This window comes from Zea mays, chromosome 8 (assembly GCF_902167145.1).
Source record: "Zea mays cultivar B73 chromosome 8, Zm-B73-REFERENCE-NAM-5.0, whole genome shotgun sequence".
Classification (NCBI taxonomy): Eukaryota; Viridiplantae; Streptophyta; class Magnoliopsida; order Poales; family Poaceae; genus Zea; species Zea mays.
Window position 1 is genome coordinate 113,345,882 of NC_050103.1, and position 18,863 is coordinate 113,364,744.

Genomic DNA, 18,863 nt, shown 5'->3' on the forward strand with positions numbered 1-18,863 from the left:
ATATGATATGGGTCTGAAGTCTGAACAAGGAGCATGCTGTCCTGTCCTAGGACGAAAGCATGCACAAACAGGTAGGTTATCAGCTAGTGAGACCCATTCTTTTAATTGCCTCCCGGCAGAATATCAGCTTCGTCTGTTCTGTTTCACACGCTGGGACTTGTCATTGGAATATCCTCTCCCCAGAGCACAAACAGCACAGCACCGGCAGAAACGAGGCAAGGAAGTTCAAGAACAGAACCAGCATCTCAAGCGTCTTCTCCACCACATGCACACCACCAACTAACAGGCACCACCACCACGAAAGGAGTAGGCAGTAAAGCCCGATTCCAAGGGATCATATGACATCGCCATCTCTCTTCAAATCATAGTATTATAGGGGAGCTCAATCGTAGTAACAGCAGCAGGCAGCAGCAGCACACGATGCACCAAACCATTTACATGAATAGCACTCGTACCCCCCCCAAGGCTTAATTAACAACAATTAATCGAATAGCGTGTTTTGTCCATAGACGATGTACCAAGCCATTCTAGTGCAGACCATAAGCCAGAATTCTTCTCACAAGTCATAGCTGTTAGTAGACTTTTTCGGTTTTCGTACAGATCCCTACAAGTCACTGCATCTCCTCCCTCGTACCGGACTGTGTAAGGATAGGAAGCCACCGTTCTAGTTGCGGTTCTTGGACTTATCGGCTGCCCTTGGAGCTGCAAAAGGGGGCAAAAAAAAAGAGAGACAAATTATCCAGAGCGGAGCCTATTAGATCAACTCTGGAGATGAATTAGGATACCCTGGTATGGTAGCAAGCGACAACAAAATTCCCGATTTCAACATTTAACTACTAGTTTGACGCTTACGGTATACACTTGATACACGGTTTTCCACTATTATTACGTGTGTGCACTCCTAACTGACCAATGACATCCTTGGTTGCAGTGTTGATAACAGTACTAATCTGGAAGCTAGGCATCCCACGCTTCTGATTTCGGACCGAATATTTTGATTGCTATGCACAAGAAAATGGCAAATGGATTACCCAAGAGAACTACCACCAGTGATGCAGCCATGCAGGGACCAGGACCATGGGACAGGAACTCCTTAACAAAAATTGTATCATGTACAACCGACAATAGAACGTACTTCGATCCCACCGTTTCCACCAAACAACCAAGACAACATGATTAGCGCGACGATACACTAGACATAACAGGAGCACAAACATACCGAGTCCAATCGCATCTGAGCCTTTCATGATCCTGAGCCTGCGGCAGGAGCCGGCGAACATCCTACAATTGGAGCGAAAGACGATGTGGCAGCTAAACATGTATTTAGTTGAGAAAAAAAATGAGCCACGAAACCTAAGGGCATGTACAACCTAGACACTGTTGCACGGTACTCCAAGTATAAGACACACCTAAAACACAACATAATACAGTGGACGTGTCTAAAACATGTGTCTTACCATATTAATTGTACCAATCAGAGCATTCAATAAATTAAAGTGACCAATCAGCTAGTCTCATGTCTCGAACATAGAGCTAAGACACTGTGTCTTCGTCAAGATACATATCTTGAGTTTTTTTACATTCACCCCCCTAAACACACTCGAAGACATAACTCAAGACACCCACTGTACATGCCCTAATCGGTGATTAATTTAGTTCCAATTCCATTGTTTTAATTAAGACAGATGGGTGTAACTCACTCCCATGGTACGTCGCCGACAAGCATCCAATCTCCATCCTTGTCCTCGTAAGTCAGAACATATTCACCATCCTTGCGGTACTCAGATGAGCCGTCCTTGCCTGATATGGCATTACACCCATATACTAACATGTAAGACCAATAAAAAGGAAAACAGAACAGAAGAGAACCTCCTCTTGTACTAAAATTTCTACTGAAGGGATTTGGGCCTGATTTTCATTCCCACGATTCTAAAGAGGTGGTGAAAACTAATGAGATATTACATATATAAATACAGGACCACAGATCTCCACAAATTTCAGAAATATATAGGGGATGTCACTCTCATAGTGATTAGTAGCTTTCTATGGAATAATACCCAGGACTCGAAGATATCATCGAATAATCATAAAGATGGAGCCAAAACTTATTTTGCCTTACAGGAAACAACATCTTTCTAAGAGAGACTTGATACGGATGCAATAACTGAACAATCACCAGGGTATTTGTTTTGGGAGGAATAAAAAGTTCACCCAAAAATTAACAAAACAAGGGGTGCCAGATTGTTTGTAATCTTACAATTACTCAAAATATAACGGGGTAAGTTCAAGCTATTGCTTATCCTAGGAATCAAGTAGGAGTATGCTGCTTTTTAAAGGCTTCTTGATGTACTTCTAACACCATCCACATCAAAACGAAACATAATTACTCACTGACGCGCCATCCGAAAGAGAGAGAGAGAGAGAGTAACCCCGAGACATCTCACCAGTACTGAAGCCACTGAACATCTTCTCAAGCGCGGTCGACAGGTCCTTGTAGTTCTTGTAAGTCTTGAGGTCGATCTTCCTGAGGTACGGCGCGCCATCCATGCTGACCTTGACGTACAGGAACCCCTGACCCTGCTTGGCATCACCATCCTCCTTGCTGCCCTCCAGCTGGGTGGTAGTCATCGTGTTCTTGCGGTAGTTGCAGACTGGTGGCCATCCCACCACCTGTGCTCTGCACAACGCAACACACCTGAGCTCAATAGTCTTTACCAAACACGACGAAGAGGTAGATCAGGAGATGCTCTACTGGTAACAAAATAAAAAAGAAACGAATTCTGGCGAACTTTGGGATGAAAGTTACAGAATTTGAGCAAGATAATGACGGATCAAAATGTTTTGTACAAAATACAACAAAAACAAAGCAGGGAGAGCAGAGAAGAAGATGAGAAGAGCTTGAGCAAGCAAGAAAAAGTGAAAAACAAAGCAAGGATTCTGAAAGATAAATTGAAAGAGCGCATTTTCGAAAGTAGAGAATTTGGAGGAAAAGTGGGAATTTAAAAAGAACACCACAAAGCTGCAACTTTAGTTTCCCTCCTCTAGGCCCCAAGATAAACTGAAATTCCCACCCAAAGAAGAGTACACAAATCGAAAATATCACGCCAACAGAGATCCCTCTGACATGCAATTCAGTCCCCTTTTCAACTCCTCCTACTCTTTTGTTTCCCTGAAAAGCACAGAATTTCCAAAGATAATTTTCTGTTATAGAACCTGCAAATGTCATAAACTCAAAAGGCCCAGCAAGATTTCCCAAATAGCAGAGAACTTGCACCCAAAGACCCCCCAACAAAGGGGCAACAATCACAAACAATTTGCAAACCACTAGTGGCCGCAGTCCCAAGAACGGCAGATGAACGCGCTGGCAGCGCAAAGCCCCAAGCCTTCCCCTTTTTTCGTTTGAGGCGGCAAAACCCCAAGATCCACTTCCACATTCGACCTACTTGGCGGCCGGCTGCGGGGTCGCTGCCACCTTCTTCTCGTCGTACTCCTCTTCTGCCACCTTCTTTCCCTTTCCGGCAGTGGCAACAGGCGATGGCGGGGGCGCCTCGTCAGAAAACCCGCGCTTGGCGCCCTTGGCCGGGAGCAGGTCCAGGGTGGTCGCGGTGGCAGCCACGACACGGCGGTCCGGCGACCCGGACCCTGGCAGCCCGAGGCGGAGCTCAGTACCCTTCAGTTCGTCGTTTTCAGCGGCGGCGGCTGCCGCCGGCGGCGAGAGGCCTATGTAGTCGAGCTCGAGTGGAGGCGACATGGGGAGCAGCAGGACATGAACCAGAGGGTGGGGGACGTGAGAGGTGGCTGTTAGTTCGTGTGCCGTTTGCGTGGGTAGGCGGAAGGGGTGAGAGTGGGAGCCTGGGAGTGGGAAGGGAAGGGAAGGGGAAAGAGTGCGAGTCGGAGCCGGAGCGAAGAGTGATTTGTTTGAAGGGTGATCAGGTGAAGCTTCCCTGGGTCGAGCTGGGTTGGTTACACTTGGCTTATACTAAAATCCGTGGATGTGCGGAGTAATACATACCAGATCAAATTAGTTCAATTTTAACCGAAGTTTTATAGTAATTTATATCAACATTTATATTTTTAATTAGATGTGCCACAATAAATCAACTCATGGATACTTATTTTGTACCATAGATATTAGTATATTTCTAGGCATATTTCTATATAATGTTTGGTCAAACTATAAATCATTTGATTTTTCATTTTTTTTTGCAGATAGAAGCAGTAGATACATTTGAGCTTTGATAACTAATAACAATAACTGTAAACTAATAATTTTATAAAATACATGAAAGATTAAGTGGTAGAAGTGAGCTACATGAAGGCCATGAAGATAAGATGACATAGACTATATGATGCAAAACCTCAACACGCTGAAAATGGAGATGAAGGATGGAAGAAAAAATAAAGACGTTGCATATCCACGTTTTTTTATCTTTTATCGGCCATGAGTGTTCTGTGGAGTAAGGTGGTTTGATTAAACTGAGATAAAATTATATAATGAAGTTTAGTCTAAAACGAATTATATTTTGGGATGGAGGGAGTAGAAATATTGGTCTCACAAGTGACACTAGATAACTTGATTTGTAATCATATGACATTGGGAAAGGTCCCATGTAGCTGATGACCTAGACATCAAAGAGCTCAATTTGAAAATATTATCATGAGTGACACTAGATAACTATAAATGATTTTGTCTAAAATGATATCCTCTCAATTTTATCTCTCTAATGGTCATTTTGAGTGAACTTTGTAGAAACCATTATCATGAGTTTAAATTTAAAAATCCCCTCCCTTCTCTGTTGTTGACATCCTAGGCTTGCCTGACATTCGGCATGCGCCCACTCCCTTTCTCCCTATGTCGCTCGCTCCAAGGACCCGCCCATTCGCCCATTAGCCGCATGGAGCACCATTGCTATCACACTGGCTCGCTCATCATTGAGTGTGTGCCTCTTCCAGCTCCCCTCCCCTTCCTTCAATTGGCCACTTGCGACATCATCCATCAAATGCTTGCTACCATTGTGGATACCATGCTAGTGGCCACAACAGAATGTCGACTGTGCCCCTGCTTCCTCTCATCCATTTAAGATACTATCAGCCCTCGCAAACCCTAGCCCTAACTCTATCCTCCACTACCTCATTATTGTCATTGGAGTTCTCTCTCGTTGGCAGCAATTTGCCCTCCCCACCACCCCTCTCTTTGATTTGTCGCTTGCCGAGCTTCCTCTTATTATCCTCGTCCTTCCTTTGTAGTTATGTCCTCTTCTCTCCACTGACCATGCCACTGCCATCATTCTTGTTCGCCTCCGAGCTCCTCTTCATCATCGACTATCTTCTAGCCTTTCTTCTCTCGATCCATCGCTTGGGTGAGCTTCTGTAGCATCCCAAAAATTCAAATCTTGAAAATTTCTCAAACTCGCTCTAAATTCAAAATGAATTTCAAATTTCATTTCAAAATATTTGTTTGCGAGTTGATATCAACAAATAAAATATAGTGGTCTATATTCTCTCCAAAATCCTCCTCAAAATATCCTACAGATATTTCCCTAGTGATCTCCTTTAAGTTCTTTCCAGAAATACTGCTTAAATATTCCCTGATATTTCTCCAAATATTTTCCTCCTGAGAAATACCTTCAGAATCATTTTTAAAGTCCCTACAAATATTTTCTTCATAACTTTCCTCATGCTCATACATATACGTACGCCTCCGGTGTCATACGAGGAGCTCTACAAGCTAAACTCACTTATACAAGACAAATCCATGCTTATCTCCCACTAATCCTCGCATCCTCCCATTAATCCTCTCATCCTCCCCCCTAATCACCCCACCGAGCCTATAAATAGAGGGGCAAGGGCCTCCTCTCAAGCCACCCCAAGCCATTTCATGGCAACTCTCTCCCTCCCCCCCACATGCCCACTCCACTTCCCACACAAGCACACACTAGCACAAGGATCGTTCGGTCGTTCTTCGATCATTCATCCACCTGTTCTTAGTTTGTTCGTTCGTTCGTCCGATCGTTCATGGTTCGTTCATCCGTTCGTCCGATCGTTCGTCCGTTCGTTCGTCCAAATAATCTTTGTTCAGCCGTTATGCTGCCGAAATTCCGATCGTTCGTCCGATCATTTGATTGTTCATCGTTTGTTCATAGTTCCTATTCATCGTTCGTTCATAGTCCCTATTCATCGTTCGTCCAAATAATCTTTGTCCAGCCGTTATGCTGCTGAAATTTCGATCGTTCGTTCGTCCGATCATTCGATCGTTCGTCCGTTCGTTCATAGTTCCTATTCATCGTTCATCGTTCGTTCATAGTCACCATTCATCGTTCGTTCATACGACTATTCACCATTACTATTCATTATCGTTACTATTCATTGTTGCTATTCGTCGACACTATTTGTCATCGTTACTATTTATCACCGTTACTATTTATCACCGTTACTATTCATCGATGATATCTATAATTACTTTTTCGTTGTCACTATTCATCGATACTATCGATCATCCGATCACCCCAAATTTCAACTACTCATCCATCATGTTGTTCAATCCACCTAAGACCTGCCAGACCAATATTCCAGTCATACGAACTCCGGTGACCGTGATTTTCCTTCCAGTAGGAACTTCCCATCTGGTCACCCATCCCAGGTTTCTCCAAGTTGAGCACGCTTAACTTTGAGATTCTTTCGAACCAGACTTCCAAACTCAGATTCCAATAATTCTTGTTTCTAAATTCTTATCAAACTATTTCCTATTCAACCATGAGCATGGTTCATATTCCAGAAAACTCTCAAAATACTCTTGTCCCATATTCTACTTATAATTTCTGTATTCAGGCTAAGTCAGACGATTCACTTGTCACTATTCTCACCAACAGTGAACTCTACTGTACTACACCACATACGCCTAGCTATAAATACACCCAGCTACCCTCTCCCTCTCCACACACTCAACACCCTCAACCAAGGCAAACACCTCGCCCACTCAGTTACTCCGCTCTGCCGGCTACGCGCATAGTGTCGCTTCGCCTCCAATCCACCCTCCTGGTAAGCACCTCCACTCGACCACCAGTAATATCACAACACCACATGACACGGATTCTGCTCAAGACTCTACCCATCCATATATCGCCATTCTGACCACTATACTAAATATTTGTTGATATACTTGTTGGTTTGTATGTTTGCTTGTTCATGTTGCATAGTTATCGGAGCGTTTGTGTCGTCTCGTGGAGGCTAGATCGGCAAGTCTACGCCAGGCGGTGGAGCCAGAAGCCAGTTCCGCGAGCTCTCACCCCTTCCGCCGGTTAAGCACAACAAGCTCACTGGATCCCTTTGATGCATAAATTACCTATGCTTTTTCAACCACAACCCTCAGCTTGTTATTTTATGCATGATATGATTTTGAGATAAGTTATTATGGCCACCCAGCCGCTTGCCGCAATTAATATTTATACTCCTCGATACCTTTGTTACAAATGATTTGAGAAAAGGTGTGAGTTTTCAAAAGAAAATGCTTTTCAAAATGGGTATGATGAAGGGTTGTCACCCTTATCACCTTTTGAGCGGGACGATCAGTGTCGGGTACCATAATTAGGGGTACCCCCAACACTCCTAAACACGGTTGGTAACCATCCTCAGCACAAACCGCAAAGACTGATGGGCACGGTTCAGGTCAAGGCCTCGTCTACCAAGGGACGCAATCTCACCTCGCCGAGCCTGGCCTCGGGCGGGAACAGTAGTCCCAGACGAATTCACGCCTCGCCCGAGGGCCTCCTCAGGCAGTGGGCGCACCCTCGGCTCGCCCAAAGCCCCGCTCGGGCAGGCTTCGTCGAGAAGCAACCTTGGCCAAATCGCCTTACCAACCAACCGTATCACAGGCGCATTCAATGCGGGGATCGCCTGACACCTTATCCTGACACGCGTGCCTCAGTCGACAAGGTCGAAGTGACCGCAGTCACTTTGCCCTTTCACTGACCGACCTGACAGGAAAACAGCGCCGCTCGCCCCGCTCCGACTGCTGTGCCACCCACCAGGGTGAGACTGACAACAGCCGAGTACAGCCTCGGGTGCAACAGGAAGCTCCGCCTCGCCCGACCTAGGGCCTCGGCCTTGGAAGGAGGTCTCCGCCTCGCCCAACCCCAAAGCTCAGCCTCAGCCTCGGCCTCATGAGGTCTCCGCCTCGCCCGACCCCAGGGCTCGGCCTCAGCCTCGGCCTCGGGAGGAATCACGTCCTCGCCCGACCCCGGCCTCGGCCTCAGGAGAAGTCTCCGCCTCGCCCGACCTTGGGCTCGGACCAACCGTACCACAGGGGATACATCATTACCCTACCTAGCTAGCTCAGGCTACGAGGGAACAAGACCGGTGTCCCATCTGGCTCGCCCCGGTAACAGGTAATGATGGTTCCCCGCGTGCGTCCATGATGTCGGTGGTTCTCAGCCCTCTACGGAAGCAAGGAGACATCAGCAGGATCCCAGCAGCATCGACAGCTGTGCTTCTACAGGGCTCAGGTACTTCTCCGATGGCCACGTTATCGCGTACACAGGGCTTAAGCACTTCTCCGACAGCCATGTTGGCATGTACACAGGGCTCAGGCACTCCTCTGCCAGACACGTTAGCGCAAAGCTACACCCCCCATTGTACATCTGGACCCTCTCCTTGCATCTATAAAAGGGAGGTCCAGGGCCTTCCTGCGGGGGGGGGGGGGGTCGCGCGGGGGAACGAGCTCACTCTCTCTCTCTCGCGACGCTTGTAACCCCTACTACGAGCACACCCCTGGTGCGAGATAATACAAGCCGCGTTTCCCCCTTATGTTCCATCTTGTGCCAACCCATCTGGGCAGGGGCACGCAACGACAAATTTACTGGTCGGTCCAGGGACCCCCCGGGTCCAAAACGCCGACAGTTGGCGCGCCAGGTAGGGGCCTGCTGCGTGTTAACGAACACCTTCCCGTTGAGTTCCAGATGGGTAGTCTTCAGCAACCTCTTCAGCTCGGGACGGTGCTCCGCTTCGGGAGTCTCGAGTTCATGTCCCTCGATGATAGCTACAACATGGTACTCCTCCCCCCGCAGCGCGACAGCAACAACGACGGTCGTCAGCTCGCCCGGTGGCGACGAACTCAACGACGTCTTCCCCCCATGGCGGAAGAGTAGTGTCCGGGTTTGTCCCACCACCCTCCTCGCCGCAGGAGGAGGAGGAGACGGGGCAACCGTGGCCACGCAGGAGGTGACACCTCGTCCGTTGTCAGTCCAGAGCGAGTCGACGACGCCGGCACCCCAGCGGGGGACATGTCGGGCATTGTCCTCGCACCTGAGACAACGACGAATGTCGTTTCCCCGCGACATGCCAACCCCAAGTGGACTGATGACGCCAGCACTCTCGTGAAGGACTTGCTGGGCGTTGGCCTCGTACCTAAGATAACGGTGCAGTCCGTCCCCGTCGCGACTTCACCACCGTCCATCGATCAAGAGGTACCGTCCGTTTTCCACCCTGTGCCTTTTAGATTCAGCTTCGATCCACCAAGCGACCCCGCTTCGGTGAGCGCTTTCGTAAAGGCATATCCTAACCTTCCGGGGTACCATATGTGGTCATCTTGGGACCGACTGACGGCCGTCTCAACCTACAGGCCCCCGGGTTCCGAGGAAGAAGACGATCCCGACTTCGGTTGGGATTTCTCCGGGCTCCGTGATCCCAGTGCCATGCGAGACTTCATGGCCGCATGTGATTCCTGCCTCTCCGGTTGCTCTGATGATGGCCACAGCCTTGACGATGAGGGTTGTGGCCCAAGTCGTGAATGTTTCCACGTCGATCTGGGGGTCGCGACGAAGGCAACCACCTCGGTATGCCGGAGGATGACGATCCCCCTGGGCCTGCTTCTCGCGTTGACATCCCGTGGGAGCTAGTTGTGATCCTAGTCCCTGCAGGGGTTAGGACACACAGCTCGAGCAAATCCGTGAGATGCAGGCTAAGCTCGACAAGGAAGCACGACAACTTGTGCAGCTCCGGCAAAACATCGAGCAGGAGTGGGCAGGCCGAGCACTCGCCGGAGAAGCGCGTCATCGGGCCCGAGACGTCCAGCGCTGTATCGTTGACGATGCCAGGGCAAGGCTGCCTCCGGCCTCCAGCGGGGTCGGCCAGAATCTAGCTGCAGCAGCAATACTACTCCGAGCAATGTCGGAGCCATCCACCACCGAGGGGCGGCGTATCCAGGGAGAACTCAGGAATCTCCTGGAGGACGCCGCGGTCCGACGGGCCGAAATCTCTGCCTCCCGAGGGCAAGGGTGCCCCCCAGAGGATCGCGCAACGACTTCCAGACTCATGCGGGAGGCCTCGATCCACACCGGGCGCACGCGGGACAGGACGCCTGCAGCCCCGGATCGCCTCGGCGACGGGCACCACCGCCGCGACCGTCGAGCCCGCCTCGAGGAGAAGGTGCATCGAGGCTACCACCCTAGGCGTGGGGGACGCTACGACAGTGAGGAGGATCGGAGCCCCTCGCCTGAACCACCAGGTCCGCAAGCCTTCAGCCGGGCCATACGACGGGCGCCGTTCCCAGCTCGGTTCTGGGCCCCAACTACCATCACTAAGTACTCGGGGGAAACAAGGCCGGAGTTGTGGCTTGCGGACTACCGGCTGGCCTGCTAGCTGGGAGGAACGGACGACGACAACCTCATCATCTGCAACCTCCTTCTGTTCCTCTCCGACGCTGCCCGGGCCTGGCTGGAGCATCTGCCTCCTGCGCAGATCTCCAACTGGGACGACTTGGTCAAGGCCTTCGCTGGAAACTTCCAGGGCACGTACGTGCGCCCTGGGAACTCCTGGGATCTCCGAAGCTGCCGCCAGCAGCCAGGGGAATCCCTGCAAGAGTACATCTGACGGTTTTCAAAGCAGCGCACCGAGCTGCCCAACATCACCGACTCGGATGTCATCGGGGCATTCCTCGCCGGCACCACTTGTCGCGACCTGGTGAGCAAACTGGGGCGCAAGACTCCCACCAAGGCGAGCGAATTGATGGACATCGCCACCAAGTTCGCCTCTGGTAAGGAGGCGGTCGAAGCCATCTTCCGGAAGGACAAGCAGCCTCAGGGACGGTAGCAGGAAGACGTCCCCGAGGCATCTGCCTAGCGTGGCACGAAGAAGAAGGCCAAGAAGAAGTCGTAAGCGAAGCCCGACGCCGCCGACGCAGATCTTGTCGCTGCTGCCGAGCACAGGAACCCTCGGAAGCCTCCCGAGGGGCCAACCTGTTTGACAAGATGCTCAAGGAGTCGTGCCCCTATCACCAGGGTCCCGTCAAGCACACCCTTGAGGAATGCGTCATGCTTCGGCGCTACTTCCATAATGCCGGGTCCCCGGCGGGAGATGGCAAAGGCCAAGACAACAACAAGAAGGAGGGCGACAAGGCAGAGGAGTTCCGAGGTCCACGGCTGCTTCATGATCTACGGTGGGCAAGTGGCGAACGCCTCGGCTCGGCACCGCAAGCAGGAGCGCCGGGAGGTCTGCTCGGTGAAGGTGGCGACGCCAGTCTACCTAGACTGGTCCGACAAGCCCATCACCTTCGACCAAGGCGACCACCCCGACTGCGTGCCGAGCCCTGGAAGGTACCCGCTCGTTATCGACCCCGTCATCGGCAACGACAGGCTCACCAAGGTCCTCATGGACGGAGGCAGCAGCCTCAACATCATCTACACCGAGACCCTTGGGCTCTTGGGGATCGATCTGTCCACGATCTGGGCCGGTGCGGCGCCCTTTCACGGGATCATCCCCAGAAAGCGCGTCCTGCCCCTTGGACAACTCGATTTGCCTGTCTGCTTTGGAACTCCCTCCAACTTCCGAAAGGAAACCCTCACGTTCGAGGTGGTCGGGTTCCGAGGGACCTACCACGCGGTACTGGGGAGACCGTGCTACGCCAAGTTCATGGTTGTCCCCAACTACACGTACCTCAAGCTCAAGATGCTAGGCCCCAACGGGGTCATCACCGTCGGATCCACGTACCGCCACGCGTACGAATGCGACGTGGAATGTGTGGAGTACGCTGAGGCCCTCATCATCGACCTAGAGTGCCTCTCCAAGGAGGTGCCTGATACGAAGTGCCACGCCAGCAACTTCGAACCGGCTGAGGCGGTTAAGTCCGTCCCTCTCGACCCCAGCAACGACACCGACAAGAAGGTCCGGATCGGCTCCGAGCTCGACCCCAAATAGGAAGCAGTGCTCGTCGACTTTCTCCGCGCAAATGCCAAAATTTTTGCGTGGAGTCCCTCAAACATGCTGGGCATACCGAGGGATGTCGTCGAGCACTCACTGGATATCCGAGCTGAAGCCCGACTCGTGAAGCAGCACCTGCGCCGCTTTGACGAAGAGAAGCGCAGGGCCATAGGCGAGGAGGTCCACAAGCTGATGGCTGCATGGTTCATCAAAGAGGTATTCCATCATGAATGGTTAGCTAACCCTGTGCTTGTGAAAAAGAAAGGTGGGAAGTGGAGGATGTGTGTCGACTACACCGGGTTGAATAAAGCATGTCCGAAGGTTCCCTACCCTCTGCCTCGCATCGATCAAATTGTGGAATGCACTGCTGGGTGCGAAACCTTGTCATTCCTCGACGCCTATTCAGGTTATCACCAAATCAAGATGAAAGAGTCCGACCAGCTCGCGACTTCTTTCATCACACCTTTTGGCATGTATTGTTATACTACTATGCCATTTGGCTTGAGGAATGCAGGTGCAACATACCAAAGGTGCATGAATCATGTGTTCGGAGAGCACATCGGCCGAACGGTCGAGGCTTACGTCGATGACATCGTTGTCAAGACAAGGAAAGCCTCTGACCTCCTCTCTGACCTTGAAACGACATTCAAGTGTCTGAGAGCGAAAGGCGTGAAACTCAATCCCGAGAAGTGTGTCTTCGGAGTCCCCCGAGGCATTCTCCTGGGGTTCATCGCCTTTGAGCGGGGCATCGAGGCCAACCCAGAGAAAATCGTGGCCATCACCAACATGGGACCGATCAAAGACTTGAAAGGAGTACAGAGGATCATGGGATGCCTTGCGGCTCTGAGCCGCTTCATCTCGCGCCTTGGCGAGAGAGGGCTGCCCTTGTACCGCCTCTTAAGGAAAGCCGAGCGCTTCACTTGGACCCCCGAGGCCGAAGAAGCCCTCAAAAACCTTAAGGCGCTCCTTACCAATGTGCCCATCTTGGTGCCCCCCGCTGCGGGAGAAGCCCTCTTGATCTACATAGCCGCAACCACTCAGGTGGTCAGCGCCGCGATCGTAGTCGAGAGAGGAGAAGAAGGGCATGCACTGCTCGTTCAGAGGCCGGTCTACTTCATCAGTGAGGTATTATCCGAGACCAAGATCCGCTACCCGCAAATTCAGAAGCTACTGTACGCAGTAATTCTGACGCGGCGAAAGTTGCGACACTACTTCGAGTCTCATCCGGTGACTGTGGTGTCATCCTTCCCCCTGGGGGAGATCATCCAGTGCCGAGAGGCCTCGGGTAGGATAGCAAAGTGGGCAGTGGAGCTCATGGGAGAAACACTCTCATTCGTCCCTCGGAAGGCCATAAAATCCCAAGTCTTGGCGGATTTCCTGGCGGAATGGGTCGACACCCAATTGCCGACAGCTCCAATCCAGCCCGAACTTTGGACCATGTACTTCGATGGGTCACTGATGAAAACAGGAGCAGGTGCTAGCCTGCTCTTCATCTCACCCCTCGGGAAACATCTCCGCTACGTGCTGCGCCTCCATTTTCCAGCGTCGAACAACGTGGCCGAGTACGAGGCTCTGGTTAATGGGTTGCGCATCGCCGTCGAGCTAGGGGTTTGGCGCTCGAGGCTTCCAGGTGGGAGACTTGGTACTTCGGCTGCGGCAAGACGCCCGAGGACGCCACAAGCTCACTCCTCCCTGGGAAGGGCTGTTCATCATCGCCAAGGTTTTGAAGCCCGGAACATACAAGCTAGCCAACGATCAAGGCGAGGTCTACAACAACGCTTAGAACATCCAACAGCTATGTCGCTTTTACCCTTAAATTGTTTCAAGTCGTTCATGTACCTCGTTTTCTCTACATACACAAATAAAGTCTAACCGTCAAGGAAGGGTCAGCCTTGCCTCGGCAAAGCCCGACCCTCCCTCGGAGGCTAGAAGGGGGAACCCCCTCTGCGTCAAAATTTTCCTCGGAAAAGTTTTCTACCAAGAAAGGTTTTTCTACCAAAACAACTTTCGTGCTTTCGACTATATCGATAGCGGGATCCTAAAAACGACGAGAGTACACGTAAGCGGCAAGGCCGACCGAGCCGAGGGACTCCTACGCCTCCGGGATACGGATACCTCACTCATCACCTTCCGTGAAAAGTAACTCACGCTCGGATAAGCGATCCTGCTACCGAACAAGTCCTAAAGCTCGAGTAGAAAACGACTTTCGTGTCTTCTCGACTATATCGATAATAGAGTCCTGCAAACGAGTGAGAGTGCACGTAAGTGGCAAGGCCGACCAAGCCGAGGGACTCCTACGCCTCCAGGATACGGATACCTCACTCATCACCTTCCGCGAAAAGTAACTCTCGCTCGGATAAGCGATGCTGCTACCGACGAACAAGTCCTGATACTCGAAACGAGAGGAAACGAAACGCAGCTTTATAACACGACAATAAGATGTTTAGGCCTCGGCGGCCGCAAAAAACATACGCATACTACAGACAAACTGTTCCTGCAGGTTCAGACTTCGGCAGAGGGAGCAACAACACCCTCGGCGTCATTTCCACCTTCGGCGGAATCTGGCCCGGCCTCAGATGGCGACACGGGCGGAAGGATCTCCACCTCGAAGGAGGACGCCAGCACCGCGCTTGGGCCCTCATAGCCAGGGTCTCCGCCAGGGTCCCGACTCGAGCGGACACCTCGGCTGGCCGCTCCGTAGCCTCAGCCAGCTGTCCCCCAAGGACCTCAGCCCGGCTCACGGCCTTGGCAGCGTGACTCCGGGGTTGGTCCCGCTCGCGGATGACCTGGCCAAGCTCCAGCCGCCGCTGCTGCACCTCCTCGGCCTGGGAAGCCGCCTGCTCCTAGGCCGACGAAGCCTCTTTTTGAGCCGACTCCGCCTCTGTCCACACCGACACCGCTGCCTCCGGCTCCAGCTCATCACAGAGCGATCGAAGGTTCTAAAATTGAGCAAGAGAGGCCCTGAGCGGCAAGGCCGACCGAGCCGAGGGACTCCTACGCCTCCGGGATACGGATACCTCACTCGTCACCTTCCGAGCAAGGCAACTCACACTCGGTTAAGTGGTTCCGCTAGCTGACAGGCAAGTCCTAGTGCTCGAAATGAGGAAGAAACTCGGCTTCAAGCTCAAATACCCAGATGTTCAGGCCTCGACAGCCACAATGAACAAACACCCATACTCAGGCTACCATTACAAACGGGACTCCGGTTCCACTCCCGCGGGTATGAACAACCTCCACACTAGAGGGCCTGCGGGACAACAAACTCCAGGTGGCTCGCATGTGACCACTGCACCAGCAGCGCGGCAATGACCTCCGTCTCAGGTGGCTAGACAGCAGCAGCGATGGCCTCAGGGCCAACGCTACCGCTGAAAGGCCCTCGTTCATGTCCCCTCACGGGGGACGAGAACCAACCATTAAAGCCAAAGAGTCGAAGGCCCCGAGCGCAGGTGGCACTAACGGTCTCGTCGGCGGGAGCAACCATCGCTGTGGTGGGAAGCCTCTCCAGCGGCGGTCGCCGCTTCGGCACCAGCGACATCAGACACCTACACACGGCGCGACCGTCGCCCAGATGGAGGACGGACAGTTGCACCCTAGCCAGGCAGCAGCAGTTCGCCTTCCCCCGCATGGCTGGAGGACGCCTCCTCCACAGAGCTGGAGGATGCCCTTCTCCCCCGAACGCTGGAGGAAGAAGCGGGCCGCTGGCCCATGCAGAGGTAGGCCCCAACTCGCCCCGCCCTCCTCCCCAGCCCGGATGATGAACATCCTTGAAGCTGAGGGCGGGGCAGAGGCCGCAGCCCGACTTGCTTCTCTCCACCACGAGGCCTACGGTCATCATCCTGGGTGACCGCCGGCGGGGGACTGCAGCCAGGCTGCATGATGAAAATCCTTAAAGCCGAGCGATGGCTGAAGGGTGCCAACCCCCGCGAGGTCGTGCTCCTCCAACAGCAGCAAGACGAAGGCAACATGGGTGCTCCCCATCCGGGGGCTCGGAAGATAGAAGGGTGCGATGCATGAGGGGAGTGCGAAGGCATGGCTACTGCCCGGGGATCGATCCCTTTTTAAAGGCGGCTCTCCCCACTCGCATCCTCAAGCGTCACGAGCAAGGTCTTCACCGACGTGCTCCAGGGTCCTCCCCCTACGACACGGGGGCTGGGTCCCACGCGTCATGCAAGCTGACCCGAAACGGAAGAAGCAAAATCGCCGCACGCGAAGCATGTAACCGCCCCGCGGTTATAAGCACTCCTCCATCCTCGCCTAATCTAGCGGTCAAAAGGGCGGACCGCCATGCAGGTGGCGTGCAACCGCACCGCGGTGGCGCACCCCTTCGGCTTCGTCGCATCCAGCATGGAGGCTCAGGCCCACACGTCATGTAACCGGCGCGCCGGTTACTGCGTGCAAGAAACCGCACCGCCACTTGCGCCAGTGTCGCGTCTCCTCGACTGCGGAACCAGTACCGCGACTCGAGACAGCCCTGCGCATGACCCAACAGTGCCAATCGAGTGCAACGATCATGGGTCAGTCATCCGCAGGAGGAGGCGCGGCGGTTGATATGGCCAAAAGTGGACCGGCAGTAATGGCGGCAGCAGACGAGCAGAAGCAGCGGTCAAATCGCCTGCAGGCTCGCGTCCCCTCCTGAAGCGGCAGGAGAGCCCTCTCCCACGGCATGAAGACGACGCGCCCGTGTTCCGTTCCTCGAACGACTCGAGCACGCGCAACGGCTGCCCCGCGAACCGTCCGTCCCGTCGCATTAACTCCTCAGCAGGGCAAGCGACACCTTTGGCAGGCGAAGCGGGCGTCGTTTCACCTCCGCCATAATGACCACGTCAAAAAAAGGTGCGCCACACTATTTAAATTCATATCCTTTTCCTCTTCCCCTTTCTCTCTCTTGCTACAGGGACTGGGAAAGGGGATATTTCGAAAGGGATCCTTCTCAGCGAAGGAAGCGGGCCTCGAGCCCTCCTATTGATCAGGGGTTCGAAGGCTGGCCCCTCGGAAGGGTTCGACAGCTGCCCCAGAGCACTCGGGCTCCAAGCCCATTACTGATCAGGGGTTCGAAGGCTGGCCCCTCGGAAGGGTTCGACAGCTGCCCCAGAGCACTCGGGCTCCGCGCCCACTACTGATCAGGGGTTCGAAGGCTGGCCCCTCGGAAGGGTTCGACAGTCGCCCCAGAGCACGCAGAGTGAGGGATGACTCTGGGTACATCCGTTACATGGCCGGGGCTCGGGCTACGCTCCCGAGGTACCCTAAGACATTTCCAAGACCAGCAGGAGCGATTTTGTAACGGAATCCCAGCAGAGGGAGGCATCGAGCCCTTGGACCCTATCGAATGGGTCCGGGTCCGGCAAATCACCTGCAGGTACTTTTGGAGCGCGCCTCTGGACCACTAGCCGACCCTTATCGAACGGGGCACGAGCGTCCACTCGGATCACCCGTTAGCAACTCACTGGAAACACCATGTTCGGCGCCCTCCGAGGGCAACATGGCGTCCCCCCCCCTTCCTCCTTGCGGAAAGGTGACGAAGGGGCGTATAATAAAAGTCGAGACAGTCCTTGATCGTCCTCTCGCTCCGTGCAGAGGCTCAGGGGCCGCTCTCGCAACCCGGCTATGGCCAAACTGTTGCCAGCGGCAACATACCAGCCTAAAAACTCGGAACCTGACCATGCACCCGGGCTATGGCCAGGCCGCATGAGGGAACAACCAGGCCGACTGAGGCATCACGAAAAGCATTTAAGACCTTAGAGGAGTCAAACCACTCCTCCGAGGCCTCAGGGGCTACACCCGACGGGTGCGCGCGAAAGGATGGTCCCCTCACAAAAAATGTGGCAAAGCCTCCAAGTGAGTACCAACACTCCCTTCGAGGCTCGAGGCTACTATCGGGTACCGTAATTAGGGGTACCCCCAACACTCCTAAACACGGATGGTAACCATCCTCAGCACAAACCGCAAAGACTGATGGGCGCGGTTCAGGTCAAGGCCTCGTCTACCAAGGGACGCAATCTCGCCTCGCCCGAGCCTAGCCTCGGGCGGGAACAGCAGTCCCGGACGAATTCACGCCTCGCCCGAGGGCCTCCTTAGGCAGTGGGCGCACCCTCGGCTCGCCCGAAGCCCCGCTCGGGCAGGCTTTGTCGAGAAGCAACCTTGGCCAAATCGCCTTACCAACCGACCGTATCGCAGGCGCATTCAATGCGGGGATCGCCTGACACCTTATCCTGACACGCGTGCCTCAGTCGGCAAGGTCGAAGTGACCGCAGTCACTTTGCCCTTTCACTTTCTGACCTGACAGGAAAACAGCGTCGCTCGCCTCGCTCCGACTGCTATGCCACCCACCAGGGTGAGACTGACAACAGCCGAGTATAGCCTCGGGTGCAACAGGAAGCTCCTCCTCGCCTGACCTAGGGCCTCGGCCTCGGAAGGAGGTCTCCGCCTCGCCCGACCCCAGGGCTCGGCCTCAGCCTCGGCCTCAGGAGGTCTCTGCCTCGCCCGACCCCAGGGCTCGGCCTCAGCCTCGTCCTCGGGAGGAATCACGTCCTCGCCCGACCCTGGCCTCGGCCTCAGGAGAAGTCTTCGCCTCGCCCGACCTTGGGCTTGGACCAACCGTACCACAGGGGATACATCATTACCCTACCCTAGCTAGCTCATGCTACGAGGGAACAAGACCGGCGTCCCATCTA

At 53.5% G+C, this 18,863-nt stretch overlaps 1 protein-coding gene across 5 annotated transcripts; it reads right to left on the reverse strand.

Moving 5' to 3' along the window:
- Positions 1 to 334: 334 nt before the first annotated feature.
- On the reverse strand, positions 335 to 3,947 carry LOC100274569 (uncharacterized). Of its 5 annotated transcripts, none has more exons than XM_035961367.1 (5): positions 3,444 to 3,947; positions 2,445 to 2,677; positions 1,701 to 1,800; positions 1,032 to 1,311; positions 335 to 702 (listed from the first exon to the last, which is right to left on the reverse strand). In XM_035961367.1, exons 1-4 carry the CDS (start codon positions 3,749 to 3,751, stop codon positions 1,041 to 1,043), a joined length of 912 nt encoding a protein of 303 aa, XP_035817260.1. In that variant the 5' UTR covers positions 3,752 to 3,947; the 3' UTR covers positions 335 to 702; positions 1,032 to 1,040. The 5 variants fall into 5 exon arrangements, with proteins under 5 accessions (XP_035817260.1, XP_035817261.1, NP_001142395.1 ...); XM_035961368.1 differs by having other exon boundaries at positions 1,032 to 1,281; positions 3,444 to 3,946; NM_001148923.1 differs by having other exon boundaries at positions 336 to 702; positions 1,220 to 1,281; positions 3,444 to 3,843.
- Between the last annotated feature and the right edge of the window lie 14,916 nt (positions 3,948 to 18,863).